The 14,670-nt window shown below is 41.0% G+C and overlaps 1 protein-coding gene across 1 annotated transcript in view; it reads right to left on the minus strand.

Moving 5' to 3' along the window:
• The window catches only part of cita (citron rho-interacting serine/threonine kinase a), a 121,082-nt gene that overhangs the window by 4,025 nt on the left and 102,387 nt on the right, over positions 1-14,670 (minus strand). The window contains exons 21-32 of the mRNA XM_010794583.1: positions 13,722-13,902; positions 13,542-13,633; positions 13,288-13,392; positions 12,928-13,097; positions 10,455-10,535; positions 10,185-10,320; positions 9,581-9,720; positions 9,341-9,433; positions 9,129-9,237; positions 8,881-9,009; positions 8,101-8,181; positions 7,917-7,995 (exon numbers count right to left, since the gene is read on the minus strand). Of these exons, the coding sequence (XP_010792885.1) occupies positions 7,917-7,995; positions 8,101-8,181; positions 8,881-9,009; positions 9,129-9,237; positions 9,341-9,433; positions 9,581-9,720; positions 10,185-10,320; positions 10,455-10,535; positions 12,928-13,097; positions 13,288-13,392; positions 13,542-13,633; positions 13,722-13,902 (1,396 nt within the window). The remainder of the gene's footprint in view (positions 1-7,916; positions 7,996-8,100; positions 8,182-8,880; positions 9,010-9,128; positions 9,238-9,340; positions 9,434-9,580; positions 9,721-10,184; positions 10,321-10,454; positions 10,536-12,927; positions 13,098-13,287; positions 13,393-13,541; positions 13,634-13,721; positions 13,903-14,670) is intronic.

Consider the following 14,670-nt stretch of genomic DNA (forward strand, 5'->3'; position numbering starts at 1 on the left):
TTATTATACCAAAAATAGCTCGGTAAACTCAGTAAAACCGATTCTTTTTAGTCGACATACTATAAATCATAATATAAAACCAGTGTTGTATTTCTTTATAAAAATATAATTGTACAAAGTCGATTAAATATGGGTAGACGAATCTCAGTAAAGAAAAATGTAAAACTTTTTTTTTTCAAAGGGGTCATCCCTTAAGCGTGATTTTTACGTAGTCCCCCCCCCAGTAAAAACTCGCGGTGAATACCTTCGAGCCCCATCTTTATGTTTTGGTGTTAGGATTTTACATGTAAATGTTTTAACGTACTGGTGTTTGTACTAAAAAACTCCTTATCGACCTTATACTTTACTATTTATTTTACTTTAATCCGTTCCCGGTTCAAATAAACTAATCCGGGAAAGTTGTGTTCTGTTAAGGTTGCCACCGAACGTTTGTTACTTTCTGTAAAGGGATTCTTTGTTTCCGTAAATTTTTGTCATTAATTTTTCTAATTCTTTGTAATTTTTCTTTTTTATGTACTTATTTTTTATGTACTTATTTTCATTCACTTAGTTTTTTCAATGTCACGTCAAATTCTATACGTTTCAAGTTAATTTTTGTCGCGCCGTTCTTCTTTTCAGAAATCGGACCTAAATTTTCATCAGTCTCCAACGGTTTCGCCTGACGTCCAAGAGACCCTCAAAAAAAGAAACAAGGTCTATAAACCTACGTTATTATTGACTTTTTTGGACGCGAAAGAGGTTACAAAATCAAGAAACTGAGACCCCTCGTCTTTCCGAACTGGCAGGGACTTCTGGGACTCTTCTAGACCTACCAAGTTAGTACAAATGTCTCCAAGTCTTTTCATAAAAAACCGGGATTGGTTTAATTTCGAAATATTTTTGTTTGTCGGTTCGTCATAAAACTTTAGATAGAAAACTGTGTGTTCCTTCGGGATCAAACCGTTCTAAGTTTTGTTCCTCACTATCACTGCGTGAAAAGGATCACAGTCACTCCTGAGCTCGGTGCTGCGAGACTTAGTCGACGTCAAAGATTATCAAAAAAATCACTCTGGAGAACAACTTCTGTGGTATTAACGTCATAGGGGTCAGATGACTTCTATTTTCGTAACTGCTAATGTTTCTATGAAGTACTTTTTTGGGATGGCCCAGTTTTTCTTGGTGATACGTAGGATCCCCAAATTTCCGTCGGCTAAAGGTCGTAACGTTTTTTTTGACTTTTACTTCTCGTTTGTTACGTAAGTGTTGCTGACTCTTGCGACATAACTATACTTAATCTTACCGTCGCTAAATTAATTTAAAAAACTTAAAAGCAATTGTTGAGGTATTAGCGTTTTAAATAAAGCGTTTAAGCTAAAATAAAAAATATATAGAAAATATAATTATACAAAAAGAAAAAAAAAACGGACCGGAATCAAGTTGTTTTTATATCTGTTACGGTTTTACATTCAAATTATTACAAATTTACCGTAACCAGGTGGTGTCAAAAAATAAAAATGACCATTTGAACTCTTTCGGGCGTCGTTGGTCCGACGTGTGCTCACGTTTGACGACGGACGTCGGACGACGAAACGTCTGAACGACGAAACGTTGGGACGACGAACGTCGGACGACGACGTCGGACGGGAAACGGTCAGGGACGCGAACGACGACGACCCGTCGGACGACGTCGGCGACCGGGTCGTCGGACGACGGTGGACGACGTCGGACGGATTGTGGCTGGGGGCGGGCGGAGAGCCAGTGTGCACGCTAACCTAATAACCGGCTATACCGTCTGTACCTTCTTGTTGTGTTGATTTCTCCTTGTTTCGCCGTACAAAAAGGTTTCTTCTCAAGGAGCACCTTGATAAGCTTGACTTAGTTCAGTTTACTTCAAGTTTACGTCGAGACCTTTTCTGAAACCAACATGGGTGTCGAGTGTAGTGTTCGCAAGCGTAACCCTCACGCTCCGTACGTTTCTTAACGGATGTCTCTTTCTGCCGTTTTCGGGCCGTAATGATTTTTGAGTGAAGTTCCGGTGCAGCACTTTTCATTAACGTTACGACGATAATTAAAATTATGTCCGAATGTACTACCACCAAAAAACGATAACGGGAAAACATGAAAGATGACTTCTCCGGGGAACATAAACATGCGTACAGTTCATTTTCTTTTGTTTTAAAGGCTAAACAAAAGGCATCAAAAAAAAAAAAGAGAGGGCGCCCCCGCTATTAGTTAATTATACAAGCGGTCCGAAAACAAAAAAGCTAAAACTTAGTTCGCAAGGTCAAGACCGTAGGGATTTATACTTACGTAACAAAACTATTTTTTTGCCACTGTAGGGTTTGTGCCCACCCTAAAATGTTCTCAATTGTTCTCCTATTAAGCATTAAACTCGTCATCACTCTTCCACCTCCCAAAAATTAGTCGCCGCCAAACTCGTGATATTTATCGTTAACACAGCTGATGTAAAGACAAAATGCCGGTAGTGGTGGACTTAAGTGCAATCACTCCTTTAATTTATTTCTTCTCATAAGTCCTTTGCGACTGAAAAAACCTCTTCTCCTTCGATGTTCCTCCCCTTTCATTATATTATTACAATATTACTTCGGGTTCAATATCTATTATACACTTACTTCAAAAAGAAGTTACATGACACTCCCCATGACCTTCCTCTAATTGAGTTTTTATTATTTCTTAAGAATACCTTCCCTTCTCCTTTCACTCTTTCTTATCGTTCCCTCTAGAACCTCTTACTCATATTCTACCCCCTTAACTTCAAACCCTTAAAATTCTTATCCTTTGCTCCTTTTCGATTATGCATTTCCTGCTCCACCCTCTATCGGAAGTTGTTTTTTTACTAGTACAAAAATACCTTCAGAAGGAAATCCCTATCGAAATTATTCAAACTATTTAACTAAAATACTTCTTACCCCTTTCCCTTCTTACTGACCTTACTCACTTCAAAAAGAAGTTTCCCCCATTACTCAAACGTACCCCAAACTAAAACCATTTACACCCATGCTCAACAACCACTTTACAATGTCGATTCACACCGTCGTCCGGATAGAGGAGTTAGGTTCCTATATTTACTCTTTTCAAAGGTAGAAAGTTGAACGGTTGTACAACCTCCCGCCACGGAAAATTGTCTTATCAACTCTCCTGAACGATTACTCATACAGTATCCTAAGTAGCTTCCAGCGTCCAGTAGCACCCTAAACTCAGCCCCTTCCTGAAACCACTTCCAAATTCGACTCCTGTGAACTCTTGCACTACACTATGTATTTCCTCCCCTACGGGCCTACTCACCTTTCCTTCCTACTTCCCCATTGTTCGCCCGTTCGCTACTCTGTCTCAAAACTTGATATACATCCGTGCCCCTTGTTTCCTTAGTGGGACCCCTTTTTATTTTTGCTTTTCCATAGATACTCTACTACTCCTTTCTGACACATTCCTCTTGTACGAACGGACTCTTTTCAACACCCTCTTTTCAGACTCATAAACTCTACCCTACAATTGGTTTTACACCTGTTTGATTTCCCCTTTCCCCTTAGTCGGGGCTTCACCAACCTGTAAACTGGAACAAAATAATTGTGTGTTATGGTCAAGGTATAAGATAACACTCGTACAAAAGCTATCGCTGCTAATTTATTCCCTTACACTAACAATAAAACATTCAACCCGCCATTCTTTTTGACAATTACGTGCTCCCACAAGCACTTTTACATAACTTAAACTCCGTCAAAAAAGAAACTTTCTTACTTCTGTACAGACATCGTCCACGACCTACCTTTTCCTTTTATTCTGCTCCCTTGGACTTCCTTGACACAATACAACCTACCTCCCCCCTTTACACACCGAGTGTTACATTGGGCACGAATTTGGAACAAAGATTGGTCGGGTCTATACGACAACTTTCGGATTCTCCTTACACCGGAGTAAAACTCTCTCTCTTTGTCAGTCCCCAGACCCTGGACTACCACCCTGTTTCTCTCCTGTAATTGAGACATGTATGGTGTACCCTTTCGCTAAACATCCTCTGTATACACCTTCCTACAAGCAAAAAACTGCTTCTGCCTCTCATGACAAATACAAAAAACGGAAACCTTGCTTGACTACCTAGGGACCTTTTCCCCCTGAAAAACAAAAGAATTTTTCTTTTAACACTATTTCACAGTTATTAAAATCAGTAGAATATTATTTTGTCTAATTTTTTTTTGTGCGGGCTCACGTTGTGCAACACTTGCATTTTACACCAAAAACGATTACGATCACTAGTAGGAACCTCTTTTTATCGAACTTTATTCGCGTTTAAAAGAGCCTATTATGAGACAAACCATTAGGGGAGGGGGATTGTGGAAACGAACAGACCCCGGGAGGGTGAAAAGCACCTAATCCGTCTTACGCTTACGAAGGACACTTTCATGCACGTCAGTCCTTAAGGCGTGCCCGAGGAGGCCTCCAGTTCTTAGCCATCGCTGTTCTTCCCTTGTTGTACCCTGCGTGTACTCCCTGTCAGCTAATGTTTGTGCTTGTTTCTTCGCTGTTTTCTCCTTTTCCGGAACCCTCTGGCTTCTCTTTTAATCGCACCCTTCGAAAGGTTTCCACCCCTTACCTCTCCTAAAGTTTCGCGTACCCTCGCTCGCGCGTGGCCGAACGTCACTCCTTCCCTCTCTTCTGCCGAGCGCTCTCTTACTCGGCGACAGACTCCATTGTGCCTCGTCTCTTCCCCTCTCCGTCCTCCCGTTGCGGATTGCGTTTGCTCCGTGCTTCTCTACCCCCTCCGTCTTCGGTGCCCTCATTTCGTCCTCCTCGCGGGCAGAGCCTTAACTTTGGTCTCCGTCTCTTCCTTCAAGACGACCCATGGAGGTCTCTGGTTCTCCCTCAACGACTCTTCCTTTCTGGGACACGGAAAAAAGGAGGAATTTACCGACTGTGAAAGTTAGTAAAATTGCCTGTCCGAATTTTGTCTTCCTACTTTTCCCTTCTGGTAATACGACAAACACGTGTTGAAACAAACGAAGGGTTCTTTGCGTGAACCTTATTTTCCACACAACCCTACTTACACTTTTCTAAACCGAAACAACTACTTTCTACACTCATTGCCCCCATCTTTACGATCTCCCACCACATATGATTATTTGTCCCAACCTCTTACCACTTCGGTTTTCACCTTTCTACTACCACTCCCTCTTACTAACATAAGCACAACTCATTACCCCGCGCTTGTATGTTGTCGGATTGTTATTTTATGACGTGGGATTACTTACTTTCGCCTCTTCTGTCCCTAAAGGAAACTCACGCTCTTCTTTCACAAAACCCCTTTGACATACAAAACAACCACTAAAATACACACCCACACCTTATCTTAAACAAGGCACCCCTACGCTAAGGTTCACTGAGGAGCGCAACCACGAACTGGTCATTTCTCCTTACCTATTCACTAGCCTTCTCCTTACGGTCCTTTTTGACCCACTTATGGAAGAGTGTAGGGTCACTCGTGCATCTAAGGGTTAAGTAAGATCCGCCCAAACGATGGTCTGTTCTGAAAGGAGGAACTAAGCTAAGGACTTTTAATCAGTTTCTATGGCGGTTTTGCTCAGTGTATTGATTTTGGTTGTACTTTATTAAAAGTTGTTTGAACTTCAAATGATCATATTTCAAATCTTTCTCATCGATAGTATGGCCGTAAACGAAATTTGTGGAGACACACAGGCTATTTATACATGATAAAACACCAGTAATGGTACTCAAAACTATTTAATATAGTTAGGATTAGTCTATGATGCTAAGTTAGTCTATGATGCTAAGTTAGTTTAGTCAAGTCAAATTATAGACTAAAAATAAATACCCATTGAATTTTATACAAATGTTTTATTGTAGTGGGAGGACTGCTGCTGAAATATGACAAGACAAATCCTATTGCACCAGTTATTACCATTTCATGTAATTGATATGGCAATTTTATTCTTCCAATGTCCTATATCCTTTTGCCGTTACTTCACAGGAGGGATGGAGAGTGTCACTATTGTGGGGATGTAGGAATGTACCGGTGTCTGGTGTGGAGTATCCCGCACTTTAAATCAATTGATTTGCCTTTTTTTCTCGTATTTTCTACTGTTAATGCACTGTGCTCATGTCGGGTGATGCGCTCTCTGGAGGCCTCCTGTGGGGAAACTTGGAACTGCACTTAAATCACTTTGTGCTTTTTAAGCCATTTAAAATAGTTTTTCTCACTTTTAAAATACTTTCTGCCCTAGAAATGATTTTTAATCAGTATTACCATTATTTAGGGGCTGCTTGAACACGAATTTGAGCATCCCTGCACACTTTCCTCCTCTTTAAAACACTTTTCAGTGAGGAGCTGCAGCCTGATTCTCTCCTTTTTCTCTACCACTATTTAAAACACTTGCTAGAGGTGAAATCTCTATTTCAGCCCTGATTTTGTTACATGTTGTAAATTAGTTAAGTGTAGCCTTGTGTTATTATTTAAGTCGCAGTTCATTGTTTGTTATATAAAGCAGATTTAATGATATCCTATGGACACTGATGTGTGGACGTTGTGTCCTTTTGATAACTTTGTTGAGCTTGTTTTTAGCTGCTTGTCTTTTTCTTATCTCACTGAACAAAGTCACTGTGTGTGAACTGGTTCAGCTCATAAGGCTAGTTATGAATCAGAGGAGGAGCTGCAGACAGGGAGGGAAGTTGAAAGTGAAAGTATGAAGTCAGACTTGTCAGACTGCCAGACGCCATTTTACAGCCAGTCAGGAGGAGAACAACAGGGTGAGTGTTAACACCAGGATCTGCTTTTTAACATATTTATTATTTACTCTGTCAAACTGGATGTCAGAAAATAACTTCTTGGTTAAAAATCTGCGTCCTAGAGTCCAATGACACTTCTGCAAGTGTTGTAAACTTTGATTATTTCCTGTTTCCTGATTCATCCGAGTTACATAACATGTGACGCAGTCAAAATGGAACTGCGGTCAAGCCAGCCGTCTTTCACTTTTGCGTGGTCAAACCAGCCGCCCCTGTATTTCGAGTGCGCGATTAGTTACAAGTTTACGGTAATGCAATAAATCAACTCTGGGAAGCTGGATTTCAAAGTAAAAGATGGCATGTGGTTCATTTCTATTATTTGCGATTGAGGAACAGGGTCATTTATGAGAATAATGTTAGGACTTATTGCTTCATAAACTTGTTGCACAAATACTATGAACTACTTTTACTGTGTACTTTTTGAGAATGGTAAAATTCCCTCCAGAAAACAAGAAGGAGCATTTTCGTCTAACTTTGACGTGGGATAAGAAACATTTCTTCCATAAGTAGTTTATGAGTCTGCCATGTTTGTACTTAACACTTCTTAGACTACTTGCACAAATAATATGAACTACTTTTACTGTGTACTTTTTGAGTAATTTGAGTTTCAAAGTCCCCTCCAGAGAAAAAAGATTGAGCATTTTCGTCTAACTTTGATGTGGGATAAAAAAGTACACAGTAAAAGTAGTTCATATTATTTTTGAAAGTAGTCTAANGACAGCCACAGGTGATTAGAATCAAAGGTTCCCATAGGATGCCATAGGAAATGCATGCGGGTCATTTTTGACCCACTTATGGAAGCTTGGGGTAGAAATACAAAAACTACAATTTCTTAAAATTAAAACTTAAAATTTGAATGGCTTGAAATCCAAAACATGTTTTTTGAGGAATAGCTGGAATATGAAATGATAAAAAAATGTAATTACAAAGATACTTCAAGAAAACCACCTCACTGGGTCAAAAAAGACCCACTTATGTATCTAAGGGTTAAGAAAATAGAGCAGTGACTGAAATAAATGGGTCTTGTCCACATATTTACTGAGCTATAGCAGTATTGTGAAATGGACTGTTAAATGATGCTGATGCAGTGACACTGACAGAGGAGGAGAAGACAATCTCACCCCAGAGCAGCGTGGCCTTGAATCTCAATAACATCCAGAGAGTTGAAGTACGTCACAAACAGATAGGGTTCCCTGTAGGCTGAAATACAAAACACTTCAAATCTAATTGCAAATCATAAATGGAATTTTACAGAGAATAATACATTTCTAAGCGACATTTTAGGAAACTCTGATTTACACTAACCAAATGAGAGAGGCAGTCGGCTCCATTTGATGTCTTCACTTCTACTCCTGCGACCGTACGCATCCACAAACACACCGAACTCTGCAGGAACAAATCCAGGTATCACACAACATGCAGGTGGCAGTTAAAGGTATTATAATCACTTTTTTAAGGAAAATAGTCTCCTTGTAGGAGAAACACATTTTCCTTGTGTCGAACTGCATATAATAAGGCTGGACAGCATTATGGACAAAATCAAATCTCACAATATTTTTGACATAAAACCTGTGAAGATTTTGTGACACAAAGGCAGTGCTTTACCAAAAATGAAAAACATTAAGAGCATTAATATATCGAGCAGCAGGAACCCGCAATTATAAAATGACATTTAAAAAGAGTCAAAGACAAAAGCCAAGAGAATCAAAGAAAACTAAAACTAGATAAATCTAATATAGAATAAGACAGGTATTAAATTCAATTATTGAAGTTACAGCAAAGTGTGAAATTGTAGGCTTGACTATTGGTGCTTTACACAAATCAGATTAGCCATACTACGATACCCCAAATCTAACACGATATTTCATCTCCATGATATCGATACGGTGCCCGACTTATTTCAAAAAGGTAATAATAATAAATTATATTTATATTGCGCTTTTTCTGGAACTCAAAGACGCTTTACAGTTTGAGGGAAGGTAGAACAAACAAGGACAAGCAAAACAAACAAAAACAACAACAAAAACATTTGAAATCAAAAGTACCGAACAGGTGTGCCGACACAATGAAAAGAAACCGTCTTACCGTGGAAACAGAGCAGGTACTCGTCCTTCTGTGGAGCCGTGGTGACCTGGATGATGGAGATGGGGAAGCTGTGCGAGGACGCGGCGAAGACGGCTGACGCCAACGTCACGTCGTTTTTATCCAGGAACTCTGTAGAAAGAAATCATCAACTCAGTTTGTGAAGTCTCACAAACTTTATCTACCTATTATTTTAAAAATAACATCCATACAGGATGAAGGTTTGTGTTAACTCTGGCTGTGTGACCGACCTTCCAGCACATACTGCTTCATCTCAATCTCGTAGAACTTGTTGGTGCCGATAATGATGCTGTAGCCGGTGGAGTGGATACAGCTGCAGGGCTCTGATGTCTCAATCTCCTGCAAATACAAACACCACCGTTTCAATCTCATTACTCCCTCAAGGAAACATCTACTTTGTTACACAACACTGCCTTTCCTTAATCTTAAAAGGCACACTCACCTTCCTGATGCAGAACTTATTCAGGCTTTCATTAAGTCGCAGAATTGTAATCTTATTGGGCATAGCAGCACAGATACAGGTCCCATTATCAATCTGTAAAGAAAGAGCAACACCGCAATTCAGCTCGGCAGTAAAATGTCTTCAATCAGACAGCTCTGCTATTGATGTTCAGCTCATTAACTCTGACTAAACAAGTCTGACTTAGGAGGATTTCTCTCCGTGTAACGTCGAGATACCCACCTTTCCAGAGGAGAAGAGGTGGCAGCCCTTCACCGTCTCAAAGATATAAGGGCTGAGGTCGGGTTGAGCCGGGAGGTGGGACTGAGACAGAGACTGCTTCACCTTCTTGATCTCCACCAGACACAAAGCCCTGTCCTCTCCTGGAGGCAAACATCACATTTAGTCCGACACAATGATCTAAATACTGATTATTATAACATGCTAAAAGTCTTTAAAAGACTAGGATTAAATACAACATAGGGCTGTACTGAAAATATGTTTTAAAATGTAATAATTGTATTAACTTGCATGTATATTTATTCCGTCTAAAACAAAAGATTCTGAACAGTGGCAGATGAAGATTAGGCTTAAGTAATATCATTTGAATTATTCCATTTGTAGAAATAGTGGTGGCTGCATTGGATTTCTTCTGATTCATTTGATCCAAACTAGTGTGGTCCAAAGTACAAAAGTCAAAATATATTGAAAAGAAACCAGTGATAGTTTCAAAGACTCACAGCATGTTTTATGTAAAGCTAAAATGGGTATTTTTTTTATGTTTAGCTTTTAAAAAACGGACTTATAATTGAGTATAATGGCCTTGATTTGACTTGAATGAACTGACCAGTGATCATCAGCAGCTTGTCGAGCTCCTTCAGGATCTGGATCTGGAAAACGGAAGTCAGCCCGGGGATGTGGGTCAGAGAGTTCTTGATGACGTTCAGAGCGTACAGACCCTCCTCAGAGCCAACCAGCACGATCTGAGGGAAAAGACCATGTGGATCATAAGAGCCTGAGAAGTGAAACATGCAGCAGAGAGGTGCAAGGACACACATTTGAGGAGACATCAAAAGTAAGTGATTCCTGACAATGGTTGGGGTTCCTGTCCTTGTACCTGGTCAGTGAGAGGCAGGGTGCAGTTGATGTCCAAACGGTCGTCACCCTCCAGCTTCAGTAGAGAGTTGCCCAGAAGTTTCTATACGACAAGAAGCAGGGAGAGAGAGAGAGAGAGAGAGAGAGAGAGAGAGAGAGAGACATGGAGCAGAGAGAGAGAGAGAAAGAGCGACATGGAGCAGAGGGAGAGAGAGACATGGAGCAGAGGGAGAGAGAGAGAGAGAGAGAGAGAGGGAGAGACAAGGAGCAGAGGGAGGGCGCAGGTTAGGCAGAGCTTTGACAAAACAGCTGCTATAAAGCAAGAAAATGAGACCCAGCTAAGATGACAGCCAGAAAACCTTTACCAACTCAAACACACATATTTCTGCTTCCTTCACTATTAAGACATGTATTTACCTTGGTTTACTGACATGCTCCGTCCAAAAGAAAAGCCAACAGACTGAATATAAAAAGTCCTGAGAGAAAGCACTAGACATGTAGCAAACATCTGATGATAACCTTTGACAGTTTTCATCACTGCTGCGGATTATATGTATATACAAAGTTTTTTTGCGTCGGCCATACAAACAACTACTTCACAGCAACATTAACAGTCACGAAAGTTAGTTTTATTCATTTAAAAAATGCCTTTTTAATGAAGCTGGACAGCTAATTATGATAACTGAATGCAGTGTGAAATAAACTAATTATTGGGTTGCAAAAGGGCGGGAACATGAACCACATGAACTAGGCCATCATTTATTTTTTATTTGAGCATTGGGTAAGTAAGTAGGACTATTAAGTATGTAAGTACAGGGACAGTAACGCTGCGTCCACACGGAAGCGTGTGTTGAAGCTTGCCGGCGGGCTTGTCTGAAGCTCGACCAACAACCAATCACATGAATCTCCCGCACCGGACACACAAGCACGCGGTTTGATTGGCTACAGCAGGCGTTAAGCCCTATGCTCTGGCTCCCTTGAGTTTAGACAAAAATAAGAAGGAAATAAAATAAAAATATTTGTAGGACTATTTATATTTTGTTGCACGGTGGAAAAATGTTTCGTATCTTGTATTTTGAGGTGATACTGTGACACATAAATAAAAAACAAAACGGTTTTAATTAGGTCAACTAAAATGTGCGTCACATCCTGCTAGGTCCCCGTGCCAGCGCCTTTCTTGCAGGCGAATAACCTGACCCCTGGCTCGATGAAGCGAACTATGGATAAATCAAAGAAAATAAAAGTATCGGAGGAACACAGAGGGTTTAATACTGCGTGGTTAGAGTTATCTGCTTTCACAGCAAACAATGCTTTGATATGTGGAGAGAAGTTCTCAAAGGTGCTGCAGCCTTTACGTATTGGAAAAAAACGGAAGAGGAAGACAGCCGACGATCTTCAGTCATAATTCAATCACCTAACTCTTTTTAGGGTGCAGCTGAAGGACTCCCCAAGTGCTGTGTTTAATNGAAACGCAAGTGTTACATAGTAATTTCATTATGTTACGGAAGTTAAAAGAGAAGTCCAATGGTGGCATTTCAGGCAAGGGGGGGGGGGATGTGTGTGGGAGAGAAACTCCCTCTGGAGGGAACTTTGGGATATTTGCCTTTGCAGAGCATTAACAAGCACAGAAACCTATATAACGCACTACAGGTCATAGAAAAGTAACACTAATGAACTTAACCAAAGGAATGGGAAGGTGCTCCCAAAAAACTCAGCAATAACACACAACCACCAACAGCAGAAGCCTGCAGACTGAAGGAATGTGTGCATGTGTCTGTCGTGTTTCAGTAAGGAGGGCTAAAGCAGTGCATGGCTTTTTGCAAGAGCATGCATGACATCGAATATGACACACCGAGCCGTAGCTGCACAGCGGGGCCTCTTCTCACCCATGCAATATGCAGGTTTATGAGGGTATGGTATCATTGCTGTGATCACAGGGCAGTTACTTCTTCATCACATGTGGCCCTGCACTGCACAGCATGTGTGTTGTAACTTGTATGTGTGTGTTGAATGCGTAGATGTGTGCAGCGACTGCATGCTCAGCCGGTCGATGGACTGAAGCCCAAGCGTTCGTGCAGCTACTTACTGTACCTGAACCAGAGGGGATAGGTTCTTCTGCCTTTTAGAAGCACCTGCCTATAATATGATCCACACGCACAATATAATCACATCAACAGAGACGATGAAAACACAAATACAAGACGTGGATGTTGAGAACATGCAGAGAGAGAAAGAAGAGGGAGGGAGAGAAAACGGAGTGAAGGCACTGGCTGATGTTTAATGGAGGCATTCAATATATTTTTACCCAATATATTTACACAATACATCCACCCTTTGATAAGGTTAATATTCAAAATGTGCAGAAGAAGTGAGTTTCATCTCGTATAAAGGAGACACTGAGCTGTCTTTCTTAAACATCCGATTCGCACATTATGAACCATATCAGGCCTGACACAAGCTTAAGAAATACCAACACACACACACACAATACTTACAGCATCAGAATCCACTTTGTCTTTAGACCCCCGGCTGCCGGCAACCACAGACTCCAGGACAGCCACCCAGCGCTGCTTGTCAGGGAAGCTGGGAGCCATGAAGTAGAGGGACTGGCCCGGCCAGCAGGTGGTGTGTGGATGGGACTCCAGCTTCAACACATACGGTATGTCTGCGTACAAAGAGAGACTGGTTGGCTAACAGCTTCCTTTCACAGCTGAGCAGAACTGTCACCATTCTGTTGTATTTGGAGATTCAAAGTATAGATTGGACATGTGGATAGCATTTTGGGAGAGGATGATACACGTAAACCATACAAAAGGCTGAGTGCAGCAGGATTAGGAGGTTTATTGATGGAGTACCTGACTTGGCAGTGTTGATGAGCTCGGAGGCTCCGACAGCTCCATGAACCGTCACCTCTCCGTCAGGCAGACACAGCTCAAACTCCTCCTCCACTGTGATATAGTCTAGAAGAAAAACAACACATGCTGTTTTTATTGGATACTGCTATATAGATCTACACGGGAAAATAAAGATCATTATAATCTGTCTAATAAAGAAATGGCAGAATAATAGCAATGATAGCTTTAATAGCCATTTAAAGTGAAGTACTGACCTTCTCTGGGCTCAGTTTCATAAATAGATATTTTAGTTCCATCAAGCACAACGTATTTCCTCTCCCAGCCCTGCTGACCACGCTTTCCATTTCTGTGTGAGCAAACACAAGCACCCTACTGTAAACAAACATATGTTTCATGGCCAGTACTGTAGTAAAGGACTGAGGGATAAAAGGTACCTGGGCTGCTTCATCCATCCCTCCAAGCGAACATGGCCACTGGCCTCTTTGACCTGCAGTGCAGGAGAGTTGGCCTTTTCCCGGCACAGCGCCTCTGAGAAGTGAGTGGCATACTCAGCTGGCAGACCGCAGGTGGCCGGGAGACATGGGGAGCATTTAGGGTGACACAGGGTGTTGCATTCTAGAGAGGGGGGGATAAAAACGATTATTAGTGTTTCTTAAAAAATACTTGTATGCAGAGTTTGACATTGATGGAGTTCATATTACAATGGTGAAAGATAGTTGAGATGTTTTGAATAGGGTTTGTAGGGAAGTTTTCTGGTGTACCGCTGCTGTAATTGTGTGACTTAAAGGTAGGTAAGAATGGAGAAACCAGCTCGAGTGCGCTAGAATTTGAAAGTACACAACCGAAAAAAATCTGCCCTTTCCTTCAGACTTCCTTACAGAGCCCCTCCTCCACACGAACGCACACATGACCAATGAGGGCACGAGATAAGTTTGTGCACAGATGGAAGGCTGACAGGCAGGTAGGCCATCCAGTTATTTTAGCCGGGTCGGCTCAGATGATTGATCGTAATTTTTACAGCACCACAGCTTCCACAGATTTTTTATGTATTTATTGTCAAAGCATTTAATGTATTCATTGCTATCGGGATGTTAAGAGCATTCCATGGAATATAACAAAAAGTGTTTCTGAAGTGAATTACCTACCCCACCTTTAAGTGTTTTTGAAGGGAGGCTTAGTATGGATTCAACCAAGACACATACTAACATAAAGACACTAACCAATAGAGGCAGCAATAGATCAGAAACGTCTAAAATACTGTTTTTGTCAAAGGAAGTCTGGTTGCTTTGAATAATGCATAGATAACTGCTTCACTTCCCTTTCAGAAAGGCCGTCTGACCACAAGGTAAAATGATGAAAATATCCCTCTGTGCGTTAGTCAAT

Source organism: Notothenia coriiceps, unplaced genomic scaffold (genome assembly GCF_000735185.1).
Source record: "Notothenia coriiceps isolate Sejong01 unplaced genomic scaffold, NC01 NC01_scaffold00002072, whole genome shotgun sequence".
Classification (NCBI taxonomy): Eukaryota; Metazoa; Chordata; class Actinopteri; order Perciformes; family Nototheniidae; genus Notothenia; species Notothenia coriiceps.